This window comes from Ictalurus furcatus, chromosome 13 (genome assembly GCF_023375685.1).
Source record: "Ictalurus furcatus strain D&B chromosome 13, Billie_1.0, whole genome shotgun sequence".
NCBI lineage: Eukaryota > Metazoa > Chordata > Actinopteri > Siluriformes > Ictaluridae > Ictalurus > Ictalurus furcatus.
The window spans coordinates 22,881,407-22,902,652 of record NC_071267.1 but is presented as its reverse complement, the minus strand read 5'-3'; the positions used below and the strand labels follow the sequence as shown (position 1 = coordinate 22,902,652).

At 40.0% G+C, this 21,246-nt stretch overlaps 1 protein-coding gene across 3 annotated transcripts in view; it reads left to right on the top strand.

Annotated features, from left to right (window-relative positions):
* Nucleotides 1–1,716: 1,716 nt before the first annotated feature.
* LOC128616664 (PH and SEC7 domain-containing protein 1-like) overlaps nt 1,717–21,246 on the top strand; it is a 59,061-nt gene continuing 39,531 nt past the window's right edge. The window contains exons 1-6 of one of the 3 annotated variants that reach the window (XM_053639337.1): nt 1,717–2,212; nt 4,059–4,131; nt 14,969–17,166; nt 18,009–18,132; nt 19,533–20,028; nt 20,163–20,600. In XM_053639337.1, coding sequence (XP_053495312.1) covers nt 15,220–17,166; nt 18,009–18,132; nt 19,533–20,028; nt 20,163–20,600 — 3,005 coding nt within the window. In that variant the 5' untranslated portion in view covers nt 1,717–2,212; nt 4,059–4,131; nt 14,969–15,219. Of the gene's footprint in view, nt 2,213–2,252; nt 4,132–14,968; nt 17,167–18,008; nt 18,133–19,532; nt 20,029–20,162; nt 20,601–21,246 lie in introns of those variants that run through there. The other 2 variants (XM_053639335.1, XM_053639336.1) reach the window with 2 other exon arrangements.

The window sequence follows — 21,246 nt, the reverse complement described above, 5'->3', positions numbered from 1 at the left end:
GAACTCAGTATAAGGATATGACCAATAGAGGCCAGTAGAGGCTATAGTTAATGCTTACTGAACTCATGGCATCAGTGCTATTTTTGTCACTTGTTCTGCTGATCAGCATTATATTAGGTTCAATAGGGAGCCATTTGGAATTCAGCCCTTCTCTCTCTCTCTCTCTCTCTCTCTCTCAAAATGTGTTTGTTTAAACTGCTTCATTGCAGTTGTACCAAAATACCACTGTCATGTGAAAATTGTGCATTTTATGCACAATTATCTCACACAACATGCATGAAATGACCAGCAGCCTTATTCCCTGGACAGCATGCTTTGCACCATTCAGAAGTGAAAAGTATACACAATGAGCTGATCGTAAAATAAATTCAGACCAAGACATTTGATAATTCTTTAACTATAGTAACTAACCATAGTGTTAGTGCAGTGATTCTCCTTTATAAATAATCATGCATTTGCCATAGGCGAACTCCATAACCAGCTCTGCTAGATCTCCAAGAGCAGGATTTGGCAATGAAGTGATATTGCAACCGTTATGTAGCACACCTGCTCCAACTAATCAAGCTTTTCAGAAGATCCTGATCAACTGGTTCAGGTGCCAGCTTCGGCTTCTTATTTATCATTATTGCTGAGTAATAGATTACTGTTTATTATGTTTAGGAACAGGGTAGAGGGAGACAATATATACAAAATGATTTTTAAGTATATTGTGCCTTTTGTGCATGCTTCTACTGACCAACTAAATATTTAATCTATAGAGGGCTTGTAAACAAACTGTGGTATCACACTCTGAGAGGAAATTACTGAACATTAAATTGCTACAGTGCTAATAGGATGTTGGTTCATTATGTTTTTTTAAATACTTATTTGACTTTCTCTTCCTTTTCCACTGTTATATATATATGGGCTGTAGTTGAACTGACTAACCAGAGTTCACTAGAAAAAAAAAAATGCTCAATCTTGGACACTTAAGGATTCTTTGGCTTGTTCTTCCAGATGAAACCTAGACAGAGATTTAGGACAAAAAAAAATCTTAATTAGGATTTTTAAAGGCCTGAATTAAATCCTGTTTAAGAGTTGAACAGAGGCTCCTAGAGATGACACTGACAACAATGACTTGTAGGTGCTGATTTCTCAGTAAAAATGACATATGATGCAGAATTTTCACTGTTATTTGTAAATGTAGTGATATGATCTATTTGTAATACTGCTTGTTGACACAGTGGTGCAATGCATAACATTGCTGCCTTATCACTCCATGGTTCCCAGTTCGATCCTGAGTGTGTTCGATCTGTGTAAAGCGTCACATATTCTTCTTGCAGCCTTGTGGGTGTCCTCCACGGTCTTCAGTTTCCTCCCAAAAACATGCCAGTAGGTGGATTGGCTATTACGCTAAATTCCCTGAGGTGTGAATGAGTGTGTGCATAGTGCCCTCTGATGGACTGGCAACCCATCCAGGGTGTATCTCCACCTTGCACCCAGTTTTCCCCAGATGCACCATGACCCTGACCAGGATAGAACGGTTCCTGAAGATGAACGAATGAATGAATGAATATTTCCCATGTCTAGAACAGGGCTCCTTTGAGCACCAATGTAAAGGTTCAAGGACTTCAAGTCCAAGTGTTATAGCTGACTATCTGAATAGTGTATTAGAGGCAGGTATGTTGGAAACAAAGCTTACAGGGTGGTGGATCTTAAGCAGCAGGGTTGGGCAGGAAGCCCTGCAGGAACTTTCTGACACACCACTTGCAAAACTTGTCCCACCTGCAGACGTTTCCAGCTAATCCCCGAGAGTTCCATTGCGCATGCTCCGGGCGCCACAGACCGGGTAGGGCGAGAGAGTGTGTTTGCAGTGTGGTGTGTCTAGTTGTCTATAGAGTGCCTGAGTTACACAGGAAGCTTCCTTCCCTCCTTCTTCATGAGTAGAAGTCAAAAATAAAACGTACAGCTGCGCCGAATCAGCAGCGCCAGTCCTGCCGACACCGGCCTTGAAATGCAGATATAACGGAGGAGAGAGTCAGCCACCTGCCTGCGAGGATACTTACACACACACACACACACACACAGACTGAAAGAGAGAGGGAGAAGCAGAAACCTGCCCGACCGATGCGGACTGCAGTGGCGTTTCCCGGCTTTACGCATTCCCGCATTCCGCACACGCACTCGTGACAAGGACGCGAGCTTCATAAGCACCTTATAACTCCATCCGCCGGTAAGAAACTCAATTGAAATGCCCATAAGGTGCTGATCTACGCTGTGTGTTCTTATCATGAACGTCTCAGAAAGCTGCGTGGATCTGAAAGACATGCTATTTGTTAATGAAAATCACATTTATGTTATGATTTGCATCAAAGCTTATTTAGGACTAATGAAGTCGAGTTTGTGTATGGAGATGAGGCTTTCATGTGCTGCTGTCTTCTGTTTGTAAAGGTCATGGGATGCAACACCTGTATAGATCTGACTATGCATGCTTAAAGGGTCCTTCTGTTCATCATTGCAGTTATGATGGCAAAATAATTGTCCGACAAGTTTTATGGAGTGCATTTATGTGTCCCACCAGTTGAATGAGACATGGAGGTCATGTCTGCTGCATTCCTTCATCGGCATCCTTCATCTCTAAATGAGCACCCTTGATAGGGAATCTGGCAGCTTGACTTGTGCAGCCTACAAGTTGATAATTCAGTAACACAGAACTGTTACAGGTTCAATTGTTTGTCGATTTGTTGGGAAACTAATGTTAAGATACATTAGGTCAGCTCATTGGATGTAATTTGGCTCATTAATTCTACATGGTCATGGAAGATCAGTCGATTTTTATTTATTTTTTTTGTTTTGTTTTGTTTTTTAAGATTGAACAGTACAGCGTAATGTTGACCGTATGCCTCGAGGCAGACTTTAGCCTAGAAAGCAACACTGCAAAGTGACTTTGATAAAGTAGGTAAAGAATCTGTGCAACCTTCAACCAAATTTGCACACAGTAATACTGACAAACCCATGCAATTTGCATTCAAATGTTGCTGGAAAGAATTAGGTTGCATTTTGTCTAGAATTTTTTTTTGTAGTCGTTGTGGATTGTCAACAGTATCTTCATCGACATTGAACACAGTTGGAAGTCTCCCGCACAAACCTGGAGGACGTAATTGGTGCAGTTTGATCCAGACATGATGCCAAAGAGATCTAGCCATATGATATAATATCAGTATTGCGATACATTCATTCACAGTTAGCTTTTCTGACAGTGTTGTGGGTAGCACCGGTACACTGACCAGTTTAATTGTTGCACAAAATGGGAATCAAGTTTGGGCTGTTGCTAGTGGGGCAAAAGGTAGTGATAAAGGGCTTGCAGCTGGAGGGGTCCTGCAAGTATTCCATTATGATCTCATAATATGTTTAATGTATATGTATTGTAATACCAATTTTAAGAGGGTTTAAGAACCAGTGCAACATACTTTCTGCAGACACTGAATTTCTACCTGTGTTTGCTCAGAGATCCCCAGAGACGCACTGACATCCTTTTAGTAGCAAGTGTGCCGTCTATGAACTTCTGGTACCACATTATTTGAAATTTTACATGTAAGATAGTAGTGTTCTTTTTGTGTCCTATGTGACATGCCATGGTCTGTCATGTCAGTCACCGCACACTCATAAAATGCATCAATGGCTTTGACAAAAATGTCAAATCAGGTCAGACACCAATCCAGTGTTTCAGGATTATGTGTTGCTAATGACAGAGCTGATTGGACAACTTTTTGTTTGTTTGTGTGTGTGTGTGTGTGTGTTTTTTGCAATGGCTGTGGTTCCATTGCAACTATGACCAGGATAAAGTGCTTACTGAACATAAATAATAGAATGTCTTTTTTTTTTTTTTTTTTTTTTTTTTTGGAAGCACACTTTGTCCTAACTTGCCAAAAAGGTCTTTAATCATATTTCTGCAATTTGCCCACCCCTACTTGCAGCTGTGTTTAAAGCCATTGTCTCATTCACAAAAAGTCTTCACTTTTGTGCTATAGTGGACCTTGTTTTTGTGTCGAGATTGCTTGTTTTTTTTTTCCTTACAGTCTCTGTTCCCTGGATGTTATTCCCTAGGCAGGTGATAAATTGCATCGGCTGGTAGCATGGACAGAATACAAGGTACAATGCCATCAGAAGCGCACACTACAGGATGATATTTGTTTCAGAATGAACAGACGCAGACAGAGAGAGAAGTTGAGCGGTGAGAGGAAAGCATAAGTATCCATGGTTCATGCCTGTAGGATAGGGAGATTCTTTTGTCTCCATTACTCAAATGACCCTGAGGATTTTAGTCAGCCAGCTCCTTGCTGATGGGCATTGGGGTTATAGCCATTAGCCCTAGCAAACATTTCTCCTTATCCTCTCCCTCTCCTTCTCCTTCTGCTTGCCTTTGCAATTTCTGCCCTATTAAATGGCTCCTATACTGTTGCTCCTACTGCAGTGATCAGCAGGAGCTCTTGGTCTTGTGTCCATCTGCCTCATCTGTCTAATTGAAAATCAAACATCAATGTCTAATTAGAACTGATTGAAGCATTAACTCATCCAAACCTGTTGGCCTAGATGGTTTATTCATTCCAATGCTGTTTGAGGCTGTTGTATTTGCTGCTGGCTTTGGCAGTAAGGTTTTCTGACTGCCCTCCAGCGATGTGTTGTGGTTATCGCTTTGTAGCTCGTCGCATTGGACAACACTTGTAATTAAATTAGATTCAGCAGTGTTGAGTCGACATGACTGTCATTTAGCTGTGCTAAGCAGAACTTTCTCGCAGAGCACTGTAGTGCACAGGATAGTCATTACTGCGATAACTGCATGAATTTTGGAATGCTGTGAAAATAAAGCAGAAAATGTGGTAAAATTACATTTATACAAAAATGATGAACGGTTGATTCTGATTGGTTGATTGACTGACGTGGTTTCTCTGTAACATGGAATTTTTTTTATTTTTTTAATTTATTTTTTTTTAACTTTGAGGAAGTCAAAAAAGAGAGGTGGTGAGGGAATGACTGTTTATAGTAGTTATAACGTAAGTGATAACAGGAACTAGCTTGTTTTGGGGACATTTCACAACATGAAACGCAATTAACAAATTATGTATGGCATTGTATTGGCAAATTGTATAAGCGGAATAAATCAATTCAGGGTATGCTGTAATGAGAAAATAATTAACAGTAAATTGCTTCACATCAGGCAGCATCACAACACCCCACTGTTGATTATTTTCTCATAGCGCTTATCGTGTTTTATTGCTTCCATATTGTATTCCTGGCTTAAAAAAAAAGTTTGGCCAAAAATTAAAACACAGTTTTAGTTGATCAGCCAAGTAATATAATAGACTTTAATGTTGCTAACAAATAATGAGAGACTGTTAAGGATACATTCATCTTTTTATGTCTTTCTATTTTTGCTTCATTGCCAATATCAGAGCTGTGTCAACATCACATGGTATAAAATACTTCAGAGTATGACGGACAAAAAAAGGTCAGTTTGATCAAATATACAGCCTTTCAGCCTGTTAGCCTGGGACTCTGTGACTAAGAATTACCTTCTAGCTGCACAAGCTTTGTTACATTACAAATGCCAAGAAGCAGACACTAGCTGAGCGAGTACACTTTGGTAATTGTGTAAATTGCTCAGAACTATTTCTTTAAGGGCCAGATTTCTTTATTTAAATATATTTCATTTTCCCTCACTATAGTAGGCTGACTAGTTTGACAGATAGATTGTCCTAAAAGTTTTCAGTATAAATAGGTATTTGCTCAGAGAGCTTCTGTACAAATACAGAACTAGGATCTACAGATCTGGAACAAGGCTCATTCAGCATGACTGTATCTTAAGTATTGGACCAGTAGGTACAAATACTTGATGTTGAGTTGATACTTCTATATCTAACATTGAAACTTACGTAGAGGTTATAGCAGAAATTAGTATTATCCTAGCAGAAATAAAGTGGATAAACAGAGGAACTTAAAAAGGAAATTTCTGAAAAGTACTGTATAAGCGTTTAGACTCGTTCCAAGAAAAATATATTGTGGTTTGATTGCCGTTCTGGTGTAAACATGTCAGTAACTGTATATTATAGCATTAGCCCCTATTAGTCTTTTGTATTGGGGTTGAAAAGAATAATACTTACATACATCATGATTGTATAAATGCACCAAATGTCCTATGACTCTCACAAGAGTCTGGCAATTTTTTTCTGTCAGTGAATGTGAAACATTTATTGGGCCAAGCACCAATGGTGCTTAGGCACCCTACTGTTATTCAGACTGTTCCTATTCTTCTTCTTATTCTCACAAGGTTGTCTATGGCAGCCAAGAGAACTGTCTGGTAAAAAGTTTTGAAATTTGGAACACTGATTGGTGAGGGTCTAAGGACCAAATTTGGACCAAGTGCTACCAATGCTATAGCACCACCATCGTGTCAGATGTGGGCCTAATTTGGAAGTATGTTTACGGTCATAACTTTTGAACTGTGTGTCCAAAATTTAAAAGCCAGGCATCCCAAATTTGGCTCACCTGTCTATACTTGCACAAAGTGCGGGGGTGATGCCCAGACTGATGATAAAAAAATATAAATACCATAGATGTTTTTTAGGTCAGATTTCAGGTCAGAGCAGTCGCAATCACAGCCACTGTTCAAAATAGCAACAGACAACTCCAGAGGACACAGCAGTAGCGGCAGCTGCAGCAGCAATGCCACCCTGCTGCATATTTGTTCATCTAGACCTTTTTTCCTACAGTCAGAGAAACATAAAAATCATGAGTGAAACTACACATCACTCTTGAATCAGTTTGCCTAAAGTTATGGCTCTAGATTTCCTGTGATTGCTTAGGCAACAACTGTAGTGCGTTTGTGAATGTTAAGCTCACCGAGTCTGGGTGCGTGTCTTCCGAAAATGCTGCTTGCATAATTAATAACATTTATACATTAAAAGTGGTCATACTAGGGGGTAACATAGCTTATAGTTATATAATGTTTCAATCAAAATTAAATCGAGAAATCGGGCTAGAGACTCCTACATGGTGTTAACAATAAACTGTGTTGTCAACTTTTAGGTAGACCAAGCCACAAGAAGAAAATGTTTTTGCTTTTTTAAAAAAATTTTTTTATTTAAACAGCCAATTACTGTCATGCATCTAAATCATCGCCTTTGTTCATTTCCAGGCTAAAATCTTTAGAACTTTACATTGTTCTGTGTTGTAGACAAGACAAACTGGTTCAGCTTCAGGTATCAGTTACGTGCTTCTCTTAATGTTGTTTCGCTATGTGATTTTCTCCAAATTGTCAATTGTTTTGAATTCTTACTAAACACCAGTATGGAGAGGAATTTTCATTAGACAGGTGCAGCTGATCTGGAGTCCAGCTGAGCGAGAGAGAGAAAGAGGGACAGAGTGATGGATAGAGGACAAGGATGAGACAGATTAATGAGCTGTGGGAGACATGTGGTGTTTTGCCAGGCTATGGAGGTGTGAATGTGTACTAGAGGGCGGGAGGAACACAGGAGATGCATTTATTAGAAGTAAAACTTCCCAACTTGCTGTGTGTCTATGTAGCATGCTCTTAAAAAAGAGAGAGAGATTGTGTAATACAGTGGGGTGGTCTTTGTACTGCTCTCAGGTGAGTAGTAGAAGACTGCTGGGCTGACATTGCTTGTATGTGTGTTTGTATGGGAAAGACAAGATGACTTTTACATACTGAAAGAACGTACATACTTGTATAGTAGTCTCTGCACCTTCGTATGTGTTTGTTTGCTCTTTTTTTTGATCTGCTAAGGCCCCAGGTAGAGCCTACACCCTCGGAAAATAAAGGTATCAAACTGTATTTTATCTTGTTACTGGGGTGGTACAACCAAGGGTGCATCTTTTGTCCCTTTAGTATGCATCTTTTATTAGAAACATCAATATCGTGTACAGTATAGTACAGTTCGGCACCTTTATTTCTCAGAGCATCCTCCATGAGCCAAAACTTTCAAATAACATTGTACACACAGAAATCATACATGCTCTGTTAGTCATGATGCTGGTCTGATTCTGCTGTTCCTGATTGTTACTGTAAACTGCATGGCTCTGCAGGCTTTATGCCATTTTCTATGAAGATCTTCAGTAAAGCTTCGTGTATTAAAGTTGCCTCTGTGCCGGTGCATGCAACAGAGCATTAAGAATTGAATTCCTGTTACACGCAACATGTCTTCATTATCTTTATGCATTTATATAGCATTTAATTTCAAGTTCAAAATGTCAAAGTACTTTTATATACTGTATAAAAAATAAATCTTAGAAAGGTACATCCTAAGAACTATGAGTAGGCCTAGTTAAACAGATCTGTTTTGTTTTTTTTGTACTGTAGTGCTTTAATAAAACTTGAAGATGATCTGTTATTTTCATGTTGATCTTTCACAAGATTGCACTTATCCTTTTCACTTCATCCTTTTCACACACTGTGAAAAACTGAGCTGACATTTTACAACGTGTTCAAAACACCTTTTTTTTTCCGTTAAGAATGAGAGGCAAGTCACAACATGTACACTGATGACTGACAAAGGAACCAGTTCCCTTTGACTTCTGCACAGCTCAGTGCTTTCTCTCTGTGTGGTCAATAAATGTAATTAAAATGGCTAAACCTAGATGTTTAAGTTCAAAAATGAAAGAAAAAAATTTAAACTCACAATCTGGTGACTGGTTTGTTGTTGCAGTTTTATTTTTCTCACATTTACAGAGCCTGGGGTGCCACAGATCTTTTATTGACAGCTGCTGTAATGTGAGGAAAACTTTTATTACATAAAAACATCCTGACACTACCACCATTTCTTCGCTGGTCAATTGTTGATGTTGCACATTAAAAATTATAACCTAGCACATCAGCTATAGCACCACAAACATGCAATAGAGAACTAAATGGACGAATAGCATGTTCTTGATCTTTGTACAGCTGTACATATGATTCCACTCATTATTATGATTGCTCCTGGTTGGATTTCCCAAAAGCACTTTCTCAATTAAGTAATGACATGACAGGGTGTGTTGTATTGGGAAAATATTCAAGGTGGTGTGACATGAGTTGATTGTTTTTCTATAGCAGTGCATTAAGAAGTGTTTTACTCCGTTTATATCATAGAAACGATTTACACAGTTTGATTTATTGAAGAATGAGACACTAATCTTTTTCTCCATTTATGGTTGCATTTAATGATGTGGAACATTAGCGCAACAAGTTCCTCTTGTCACTTTCATTATAAACAGCTATAGAACAGAAACCGTGGGGTTTGTAAACTGCCTACCAATTACAGTACTGTTTTTGTCTTTAGTGCTATTTCAGTGATGTTGCAGTTAAAAATGAATAGTACAATACTGTTGTTGGTTACTATAATTGATCACAACATTAACTAGCTTTCCATCCAGCACAACTGTTTACATCTTGTGTATTTTTAGCATCATTTAATTTGTGTGCAAAGTTCTTCCCATTAGAATTTAAAAGACCTCCCATGAACTAACGTTCTTAAAAGTATATTACTCTAGATTAGTGTATAAAGAACTAAGTATTACATCACAGTATGCCATTTAAGACGTAGCTTATGAGCAATTGCTAAACGAACCATACATTTGGAAGGACCTACTTTGTGTTTGAACTGCATAGTTTGATTCTACTCTTGTCTTAGGTTACCTGCCTGTCAGTGGGAACTTTTAAAAGAATGATGATCCCTGTATCAAATTCCCGATCATGTGCACTTATTGACTTAACCACTGAAATGACACCAGCAGGCAGGATGTAGTTGCATAAGTTCTTGTTTGGCATGTAAAATGGATAAAAGGATGCAGCAGTAGTCTACAAGTTAGAGCCTGTAATCGCACAGGTGCTTGTCAGTTGATTTGTTGACGCATAAAACTCTTGGTATCAAAGCAATACGCTTGCTGGCGAGTGCCTTAAACACTGCATGTCTGTGCTGTTTTGGTCCGTGGGTCAGATAGAGAGCTAGCAGGAGGTGTGTGTGTGTGTGTGTGTGTGTGTGTGTGTGTGTAGCATGCAAGCTTTATTCCATGACTGTTACATTCAGAGAACAGCTTTGCCACGTAAGGCCTGTCTCTATGACAACAATTCTAAGCTCCCTGTCATCAGCCTCCAAGGAATTGAAGTCTCGTAATATGCAGTGCCTTTCAGATACGACATCCAACTCTTGCCTGTTGGCCATGTGACCCTGTTAATCTAATACATGAATCTCTGGATGAGACTATAGCCATGTAGGATATATACAACAAAATCACTATCTTAATATGACAGCAGGTTGATATGTTGATCTGATATTATGATGAGTTCCGTCAGTTATTACATAAACAGCCAGTTGCATTTATTTATTTATTATTTATTTTTTTTGAAGAAAACTGAGCTGGTAGTGATTAAGTGATTCCACAATTATAAGTTTACATATAATTATTTGCAGTTAATGTTCATTTTCAGTTGATTTCTGGATATAATAAAATGAGATATAATGAAATTCCTCTTAAATATTTGTTTAAATTATTTTGCCATGGAAGTAATGTAGTTAAATTGTTAATTGCAATCATATACTGAGAGTGACAACTTTTAGCCAAAATTTTATAATAGTGACAGGCCCTCGGCCCCCATTTCTGAGAAATCACATGTATTATTTAAACCTTGCTCTCTTTTATTGTTGCTTACAGTAAAACGTTGGATGTCACTGTTTTCTCATATCATATTGCGGAGTTTTTCCTTGCCACCGTCACCACCGGCTTGCTCAATAGGGATAAATTCACACACTTAAAATCGGTATCCTGTGTCTATATGTTTCTGTAAAGCTGCTTTGAGACAATGTCCACTGTTAAAAGTGCTATACAAGTAAAATTGAATTGAATTGGATAGTGTGATGTTTATCATATATCAGGAGAATGTCTTCATGCATCACTAGGGCTTTTCCATTACTAGGCATTGCCATGCTGCCTACCTTTACTTTAATATGAATATCTCTACATTATAACCATAGCCAAAGCTCTCCCTTGTGATGATTATGCAGTCCAGTAATCGATTTTTATGATCAGTGTGAAATCCTTTTATGGACGACATTTTACCACCTCTTTAGGAAATAATGTATTTCAGCACTGAATACTGAATTGATGTGGTCTCTACTCCTAATGCAGATTCTTATGATCTTTCTCTCTTCACAATGATTGTATTTGTTTGCTGTTTCTCTTTTTTGGCATTTATTAAGAGAGAGAGGCTTAAGCGCTAGTTATCTTAATGGCAATAATGGTCACTTGTATGAATCTACTTGATATATACTCTTAAGTTAAGAGTTCAGCTTCCGTCGTCAGCTAGGGACTCGTTGCAAGGAAGCAGCAAACTAATATTAGCTGTCTCTTCTGGCTCCATTTGATGGCCATAGGGCTAATTTTAGAAATGAATGTGATTCTAGCTTCATTAGCCACAACTCCCCAGGAAAACCTGACAGTGGGTAGTTGCGGATATGAAATACCAGCTGGGTATGTAACTCTTCCCTCTGTGAACTTTAATTTCAGAAGTGTGTCATTGTGTTACAGCACATTATCTTCATTATTGTGAGCTTAAAACTTAAAGCAGTTTGTAGTACTTGAAGTAACTGAACTTTTATTATAATAAATTCTGAGTGGTAGTCTTATCCAGATACCTAGCAATTGTCAGACATTTAAATTCCTGTTTAGTGTAGCAATAGACACACTACTAATTGTGGTCAGTATTTGATTTATTATCTTCATGCTTTTCTGACCTCATTGTGATCGGAAATTTCAGAAGTGTTGCAATGCCTGACATAACTCGTTTTCTGTACACTATTGTTCACTGACTGAATTATTTAAGACCAGGTGTAGTCACTGCTGTGAGTACGTGCTTTAAATGCCACCCTGTGATCAAGGAGACTTGGCTTTATGTTGAATGGAACAAGGGTGTAAGCAACAGAGGGGTAAAAAAAAATCTCTCCTCTGCTGTATAATTTGGGTATTAATCAAAATGAGTAAAAATGCTAAATAAATAAAAAACTGGAGCAGTAGCGCTGAAAAGGCTGCAAAATGCTGAGATTTGCATGAAGCACCAATATACCAGCTGTCTGTGAGGCAGCTCAGACAATGTTCCTAGCATGAGTACATCAGAATGTGGATGAAAACCTGGTTACATAGAATCTGCCCGTTAAAGGATTACACAAATCAGATTTGTTAGTCTGTCTCACATCACATTAGATCAATAGAGATACAAAAACCGCTCTGAAAGCTATGCTTAGTGACAATTAGGTTTAAATACTTGGTCTATAACAAAGATGTCTTTATTCAGTGTGCATTGATTCCCATGCATTAAAAATGGTGTTTACAGGGTGCCGAGCTTGGCTGTGTGCATGCACTGAGTTACAGTGGGGGAAATAAGTATTGAACATGTCAACATTTTTTTTCAGTAACTATATTTCCTATGAGGTTATTCACATGAAATTTGCACCAGACATCAGTATTAACTCAAGAAATCCACAAATATAAAGAAATCCAATCATTAAAGTCCATAAATGAAGTTATGTGTAATAAATTGGAATGACATGGGGAAAAAAGTATTGAACACGCTGACCGAAATTTATCTAATACTTAATGGAGAAGCCTTTGTTTGTAATGACAGCTTCAAGACGCTTCCTGTATAAAGAAATGAATGGGCCAAAGTATTCAGGTGTGATTTTGGCCCATTCTTCTAAATATATTGTGTTTAAATCTTGTTCAGTTGGATTCGACTCAGGTGATTGATTTGGCCATTCTAACACCTTGATTTTTTTTTTCTCTGAAACCAATTGAGAGTTTCCTTTGCTGTATGCTTTGGATCGTTGTCCTGCTGGAAGTCCACCCACGTCTCATCTTCATTGTCCTGGTGGATAGTAACAGTTTCTTCTCAAGAATCTCCCAGTAAAGGGCTCCATTCATCGTTCCTTCAATTATATGAAGTCTGCCAGTACCATGCGATGGAAAAACAGCCCCACACCATGATGCTTCCACCTCCAAACTTCACTGTTGGTATAGTGTTTTTAGGGTGATGTGCAGTGCCATTTCTTCTCCAAACATGGTGTGTAGTATGACAGCCAAAAAGTTAAATTTTGCTCTCCTCTGACCAGACTACACTCTCCCAGTATTTCATAGGCTTGTCCAAATGAGTTGTAGCAAACTTTAAACGAGCTTTGACATGTCTTTCTTTAGTAAAGGAGTCTTGCAGGGTGAGCGTGAGCAGTGGAGTGCATTGCCTATTGTTTTCTCTGTGACGATAGCACCTGCTGCCTCCAAGTGTTTCTGGAAGTCTTTCCGAGTGGTCCTTGGCTCTTGAGGTATTCTTCTGACTATTCTTCTGACTCCCTGGTCAGAAATGTTGTGAGGAGCTCCTCTGCGTGGCCGGTTGATGACGGAGTGATGATGCTTCCACTTGTGGTGCTTACTGGAGGATTCAGAATTTTGAAATACGCCTGTATCCGATTCCATCAATATGTTTTGCAACAATAAGGGTGTGAAGTTCTTGGGAGAGCTCTTTGCTTTTACCCATCATGAGATGTTTCTTGTGTGACACCTTGGTAACGAAAAACCATTTTATAGACCATCAGTTTACTAACGCAGCTGATATTAATTTGCACAGATAGGAGCTATAATTACTTATGAATTTCAGCTGGTTAATTGCCTTACCTTGCCTTGGAGAACTGCTTTTTCTTAGCGTGTTCAATACTTTTTTCCTGTGTCATTTCACTTTATTACACACAACTTTATTTATGGACTTCAATGTTGTGAATTCTTTATATTTCCGGATTTCTTGAGTTAATACTGATCTCTGGGGAAAATTTCATGTGAATAGCCTCATTGGAAATGTATTTACTGAATTTTTTTTTTGACGTGTTCAACACTTATTTCCCCCACTGTATCTGGAGTCATGGTTCTCACAGAGGGTCCATTTCAGATATTGATCAGGTGAATCAGCTAGCTGGTTGAGGTGGCTCAATGGTTAAGGCTGTGGGTTACTGATCAGAAGGTCAGGGTTCAAGCTGCCACTGTTGGGCCCTTGAGCAAGGCCATTAACCCTCTCTGCTCCAGGGGCGCCATATCATGTCTGACCCTGCGCTCGGACCCCAACTTCCTAACAAGCTAGGATATGCGGAAAAAGAATTTCACTGTGCTGTAATGTATATGTGACAAGCTTCTTTTTTGTCTACTAGTATTGCTCCCCCAAGCGATGAAGAATAGCTTAGAATTGTGTTTGGTCCGTGTTCTTGAAATTTGTAATGTCAGTCACACATTATACTAAAAAAAGACTAATATTGACCTGGCTGTAGATATTCAACTTCCTCTCCTTCGTTATTACATGAAACTTGATCTTAAATGCTTCTCAGTATTTCCTGAACAAAATCAATGCTGAATAAAATATGAGATTTCATACTTACTCTGTGTTATGTTGGCATGAACCAACTAAATTTGTTAGAAATTATCACTGGCTGGTACAGACAGAAAAATATGTTACCGAGTTTTTAAAATAAAAAATAAAAAACTGAACAAAACAAGCAAACAAAAAAAACATACACATTTTAAGTTGAGACAACTATGATCTTGAATAATGTAGTGGAGGTTAAGGAACTGTCTGAGCCAGAATTCACAGACCAGGATAACAGCATTGGCATTTTGGGTATCTCTGGGTATTTTTCCAGTGTTTTCAGAGTCATATTTATTCAAAATGAGCAAATAAAAAAAAAAATCCTTCTTATTTATATCACACCCACTTCATGTTTAAATCCAAATACAGATGTGGGTATTTGAAGCATGAAACAGATAGTGACATTGTGTTTTGATGTACTTCTTAAGTGTGTGTTTTCATTTTATTTTATTTTATTTTCATGCCTGGTGTATTTTATGCCCATGTAACTGAAATATTACTCTAAAAATTGTTCTCTCTTGTTCACTGTCTCTCTTTCAGAATATGGACGGATTCAGTACCTGTAAAATGTGGATTTGATTAATACAACACACTAACATGTAAATGGATTAAAAGAAGGGGGAAGAATCAGTCGGATGCTCTCTATGTCTAACATTATGCCTTGAAGAAAAATGTAAAAGTAATCTGCCTCACTGCATGATGGCACCTGAAATGACCAAGATTGACCTGTTGAGACTTTGACCAAACTATCACAGGAGGCAGCATCAGGTCTCAGCACTGTGACCTGAGCCATGCAGAAGTGCTTCACATCGACTCCTCCACCCAAAGCCCTCCATCCACAGCCTACACATCATCAACCATCCCCACGATCCACACCTACCCATAGTCTCCCTCCAGAGCAATTGAACCAGTGTGTAAGCACTGCTCTGAGTCATAGCATGGCTAGTAAAAATGTGAAACCGCACCGCTCATCCTATTCCTCAGCTTCTGTGCCAGTCTCTGGCCCAGGGACTCCTTCTCGAGGCTCCCAGCAACCTCATGGTTCCACTCGGCCATTAGAGCTTGGTCAAACATCTGTAGTTACCTTCAGCTACATTGAGAAGTCAAATGTAAAGCAACTGGAAAGTCCACACAACTTCTTGAGGATGCAAAAAGAGTCTGCTCAGCCACATAAGAATGATCCGGCCTTGTCTGTTTCCTCAGGCTCCTGCAGCAATAATAATCCTTTTCACCAGCAGGCGGGGTCAACCGCTCTCAACCGAGGCACTGTGGACTGTGCAGTCACACTGGGTCGAGCAGCCACCCAAAGGGCCCTAGAGGAATTTGGGTCACCCGAACTAAGGTCTAAATTTGCCCAAGGGTCAGATTGGAGTCCAGGGCAGAAACTCAACCAGCAAATGCAATGTCAGTCATGGGCAGGATCTCCTGGTCATGACACTTATTCACATAACTATGATGCAGACATACCAAGTGCTCCATATGGCCCATCAAGTATCCCAGCCTCACACTGTTTGTCATCCCACACAGGACACTCCAACCTCTCCTTAGAGCAAAACTCCAGCCCCAGGGTCCAGCAAGATCCAAAATTACACCAGCTAACACATGAAGGCACTTCCAGTGGAGTGGATGGCAGTCCTCTCTCAGGTCAGAAAGGCACTTTGTTGATCACTAATGCACATTCTGAAGGTTTAAACCAGCTAAGTGGCAGCAATGCATCCTCAGCACTGAACAGTCCAGAGGTAGCACGTAGGCTTGCAGAGGAAGCCACCAAAATCTCGGTTATTTTTGATGATATCCGAAAGTCCCCTGCCCACAATGCTTTTGGAATCTGGAGTGAGCTAGGCAGCCCCAAACAGTCTCCAAACTGCCCCTCCCAACATCGAAGCCCACCTATGAAAATGAATATCCCTTTACATGGGATGCATTCTGATCTCTCTGTAACAAATGGAGCTACTCCTTGCTCACAAGCAACAGAGTCTTTAGCCAATCATAGCCCTGAAAGGGGTGAGCAAACCAATTACTTCTGCAGCCCAATCCCTTTAGGACAGACCCCTGACTCCCCAGCCCTCCCCTCTCATACAATGCATCAATGGCTGTCTAAAGGGGACAAGGACTCGCCCTTACGGGACCCTCGTGTACTTTGGGGTGACGTGTCAAGCACAGACAGTCCCACACTGCACAGGAGGAGACTTCCTCAGTACAAAGGTGAAGTCTGGTACCATCATGATGCCTGGGATCTGTACCCACATGGGCACAGTGAGACCAGAGACGAACCTGTGTCTGACAGTGTGGAGATCTCCAGGAGGCTTCTTATTGGGCAGCATATTGAGGAAGCACCAATCAGCTGGACCTTCATGCAGAGGTGGCGGGAGCAAAGTGGGATCGAAATGGAGATGCCTAACCCAGTTCAGAGATCAGGAGAGAGCGAGACAGGAGCAGTCGAGGACCAAGGTGTAGCAGTGGGCACAGACCTGCCGACAGGGCAGGGGATGCTCACTTTGACGCAGGAACAGAAGCAGGCACAATGGAGACGCAGACAAGCTTTGCTACTTGGCCCTGTTGTACTGGATGAAGAGAATGAGGAGAGGGCAGAGGTGGAGCAGAACGGTGTGCCAACTTCATCGCCAAGCTCCAGTGGGGTCACAGGGAGTTTGGGAGATCATGAGTGTCTCTCACCTGAATCCATCAGTAACAGTAACCAGATGAACCAGATGGAACATGCCAGCTCAGGTATACAGGTGAGACAAGGATGTGATGGTTAAACTATACATCAGTCTCAATTACACCATTAGGGGAAAAAAATTTCTTTGAAAGCTCTTTAGATGGTAATAGGTTCTAAATTTATAAAGGACATAAGGGAAACCCCTCTGTTGTAAGGTTCTACATAGAAATTATGAGGAACCAAATAAACTTGTAGAGTGCTAGATTTTTTTTTCTTCCTTTTTCCCCTAAATGTGTAGGACCATCTGAACAAATTTTGATGTTTGAATACCATTTGAATTTTCATAACATTTACATACTCATACTCATACATGTTGAACATCTCATGTCAGAGTTTCCCACACATCTGGCATGGATCAGGGAGGGTGGGGTTCAGCTGCCTCAGAGACTAACTTCTGGAACCAATGCCACTTAATTGTTTGTATATTTCTTGGCCTTTTTTAATGGAGCTGTAATTTTACATCAAAATAATTATTATTACTACAGTATTTCTGCATTTCCTTCTTTATAAAAGCTATTTGTCCAACTTTAGTTCCAAGTTTATTAATATTTATTAACCCTTCAGTGTACCGTACAATTCTTGGATACATAACTGATCCAAAATACTTTTAACAAAACAAATGGTGTGTGTTTTTTCCACATTCTTTTTTTTTTTTTTCTCTCCCTTTTTCTAAAGTTATATTAATTGCTACTAATGTTATATTAATGTGTTACTTTTTATTACTGATAGTGAGATGTCTGAATATAATTCTGTGGGAGTTGAACAATGGGATGATGATGAACTTTGTGTGTATGAAGCAGGGAGTTCATGATTAGGAAAAAAAACAGGGTATGTGTACATGACTTGTGTGTGTCACAGTCTGATAGTGGCTCAGCTCTACTGGGGCCATCTCTGCACTCCCAGAAGATTGCTCGAGCCAAGTGGGAGTTCTTGTTCGGCACCACAACTGATACAAGAGACGTCTCCAGTGAACAAGAGAAGAGTGAGTGAACTGTCCATCTCTTTTTCTCTATTGGTCACTTCATCCATCTTCATTCAAGTCACTGCAGATAAGAACAAAGAAGGCAGTAGAGAGTTACTGCCAAGATGGGCAGTAGAGAGAGACAGATGTAAATGTTTTGGGCTATTTATTGCTGTTTATGGTATTAACTAGTTGTTTTTAATTATGGAATCAAATTGTTGTACAGTCCGTGTGGTTCCAGTGTAAAGGTAAACATGATACTATACCTCTACATGAATATTTTTGTCCAGAATCTAATACATTCTATGTTCAGCTTGATAAATGTCCTAATGTTACCTTTTACTTCTACTGAACCCAGCTGATCTGTGTTAACGGAAAGAATAGGATGAAAATAGCTTTTCCTCCTTTGCCTTATTATACCAAGTGAGCTTGTGAAAATTCAGTCGTCGCACTCACACATTTCTGCCAAAACCAAATGTACGGACTATACAATTAGAGTACTAAAATCGCATTTGTAAACATTTCTGAAATCAGGTGCAACCTTGTAAACTTTGTTTCTTCAAATAATTGAAAAATCATCAGTAATATCTTTTTAACCTTACATTGTACACTATAATTTTATTTATTTATTTATCTTCAGCAAAGTAAATGGTTTAACAACTGTACTGGAGGACACTGTGACTCATTTTAGTGAATCAGTTATTGTAACCGATCACCCTTTCCAAGATGTGATTTAGGAGTGCAATCAGAAGTTGAGCTGGTTATAGTAACCCACATTTACTGTTTCATGGTGTTAATTTATCTACAGTATATGGTGACTTAATTTTTATGTCTTCATAAACTACTTGATTACATTTAACAATTCACAGTCCAAATTAATTGCCAAGTATGCAGGTCTATGACAGTCAGCTCTTTATAACTCAATAACGACAACAGTGAATACCTAAAAAGTATTCACTAAAGTGACCTTGAAACCTAAAAAGAAGCAGTTTTGACTTACTGGGTATTGTGTTTAATCTTATTGTGCTAAACAAAACTGTTTTTTTACCAAAAAAAAAATAAAAAATTAATTTAACTCTTAACGGTGCAGGGGTTTTGGGATTGGCATTTACTGTACATTTGCAAGATTCCTAAGATTTTACATCTGCTTGAAGAACTCACTAACTGCTAACAGTTTTAATTTGTGGCATGTACATATGCGTTACAATTATCTGCTAAGATACGTAGACTGTGATGTCATCAGTAGCATGTTGATCACAGTTTAGCTATGAGTGGGAAACGACATGTATGCAGCAGGTGAATCCGTTCACCTGGTTTACTTGAGTCAGTTAAAATGAATGAATCAGTCATGAAATACCCAACACTAGAGTGCTGGAATTCTTAAGATGTATTCACGCTGTTCTTTTACCTGCATGTCCCAGACCTGTGTACTGCACCTCCTAGTTGCCACTCCACCCCAACTCCACCAAATTACCTACCGCTGGAGGAAGTTGCTCTCCGAGCCAATCATGACGTGCAGCGTGTCGAGGTGGAGCTTGTGACCCCTCCGCCTGCTGCTCCAGGCACGTCCCCGAAAACAGGCATAATCCGCCGGACTCAGAAGTACTCCGAGACGGATCTAGATGCAGTTCCGTTACGGTGTTACTGGGAGACTGACATTGATGAGGTTCTGCTGGCTGACAAGGACGACTCTGACTCAGCTTTCGGGAGCAACCGTAGTGTGATGGGCACCTCCGGTACAGGGAGCAGCCCACTGGGAGAAACAGCATACAAGAGAACAGATGGTGTGGAGGAGGAGGGAGAGGAGGAGGAAGATGTGGCCAGCTGGGCGAGTGTTCGCACACAGTGTGATATGAGGAGGCAGCAGGCCAGTCAAGAGCAGGATGAGGAGGAGATACTTAGCATGCTTTTCAAAAGGTGCCATTGATTACGCTATTACTAGATAGCATGCATGAACATACAGACAAACCTGACAGCAACAAGTACCATATTCAAAATAATTCAATATAAATATTTTCCCTTTTCTTCGTTTTCCTGTCTTTCCTTTCTAGTTTAAATAACAGTCACCCAGCACTGAAATCACCTGTTCTAGTACGAGGTCCACCCCGAACTTTGGGTGACCACATGGACACTTTTAGTCACCATTTTGAGAGCATCCTGGAGTCCCAGCGAGCAAAAGGCACCTCCTACAACAGCCTGGACAGCCTGGAGCTCCCGACCACCAGCTCTCAGACCATGCTGACGTTTGACCTCCCAACCCTGACCACACAGGTGAAGGCTCAGATGTATCACAGTGCACGGCAGATCGTGGAGCTGAGCTTTGCCCCCCTTGCACATGCTGAGATGCCCAGTGTGTCTGAGTCGGCTCTGACCATTACGGGGGACACAGATGCCACGAGGGCGCCGTCTAGCGAACGGCTCAGCAGCGGCTCAGACGACAGGTCAGCTGGACACAACTGGACCAATGACAATGTGTTCCTACTGCCCAGGTAAGAGAGTTGCACACACACCTGTGTTAACATAAAATTATATAAACCCTCATACACAGGCTTGTATTAATGCCTAATGAGCCACAGAGCAGTCCTGCACAGCTGCATACATGTACAAAATAAAAAAGCTATATGGTGACCTTTTTTTTTTTAAAAAAAGCTAAACGTTAATAACATTATAAGAACATTACCAACACCCCTGCATCCTATGATTTTGTGAAATTAAGTATGTATATGGAGGGGCATGGTGGCTTAGTGGTTAGCATGTTTGCATCACATCTCTGGGGTTGGGGGTTCGATTCACTCTGTGTGCATGTTCTCCCCTTGTTTCAGGGTTTTTTTCCGGGTACTCTGGTTTCCTCCCCCAGTCCAAAGACATGTGTTGTACGCTGATTGGCATCGATAAATTGTCCATGTGCAGTTGTGCCCTGCGATGGGTTGGTACCCCATCCAGAATGTCCCCCACCTTGTGCCCTGTGTCCCCTGGGATAGGCTCCAGGCTCCCTGCGACCCCTGTGTAGAATAAGCGGTACAGAAAATGGATGGATGCTAGGATGGATGGATGGAAATATTTATGGAGGTCAGTTAGGAAATAAAACGGCACAATACTGATTTGACAGCACAAGCACAACATCAATGAAGATTA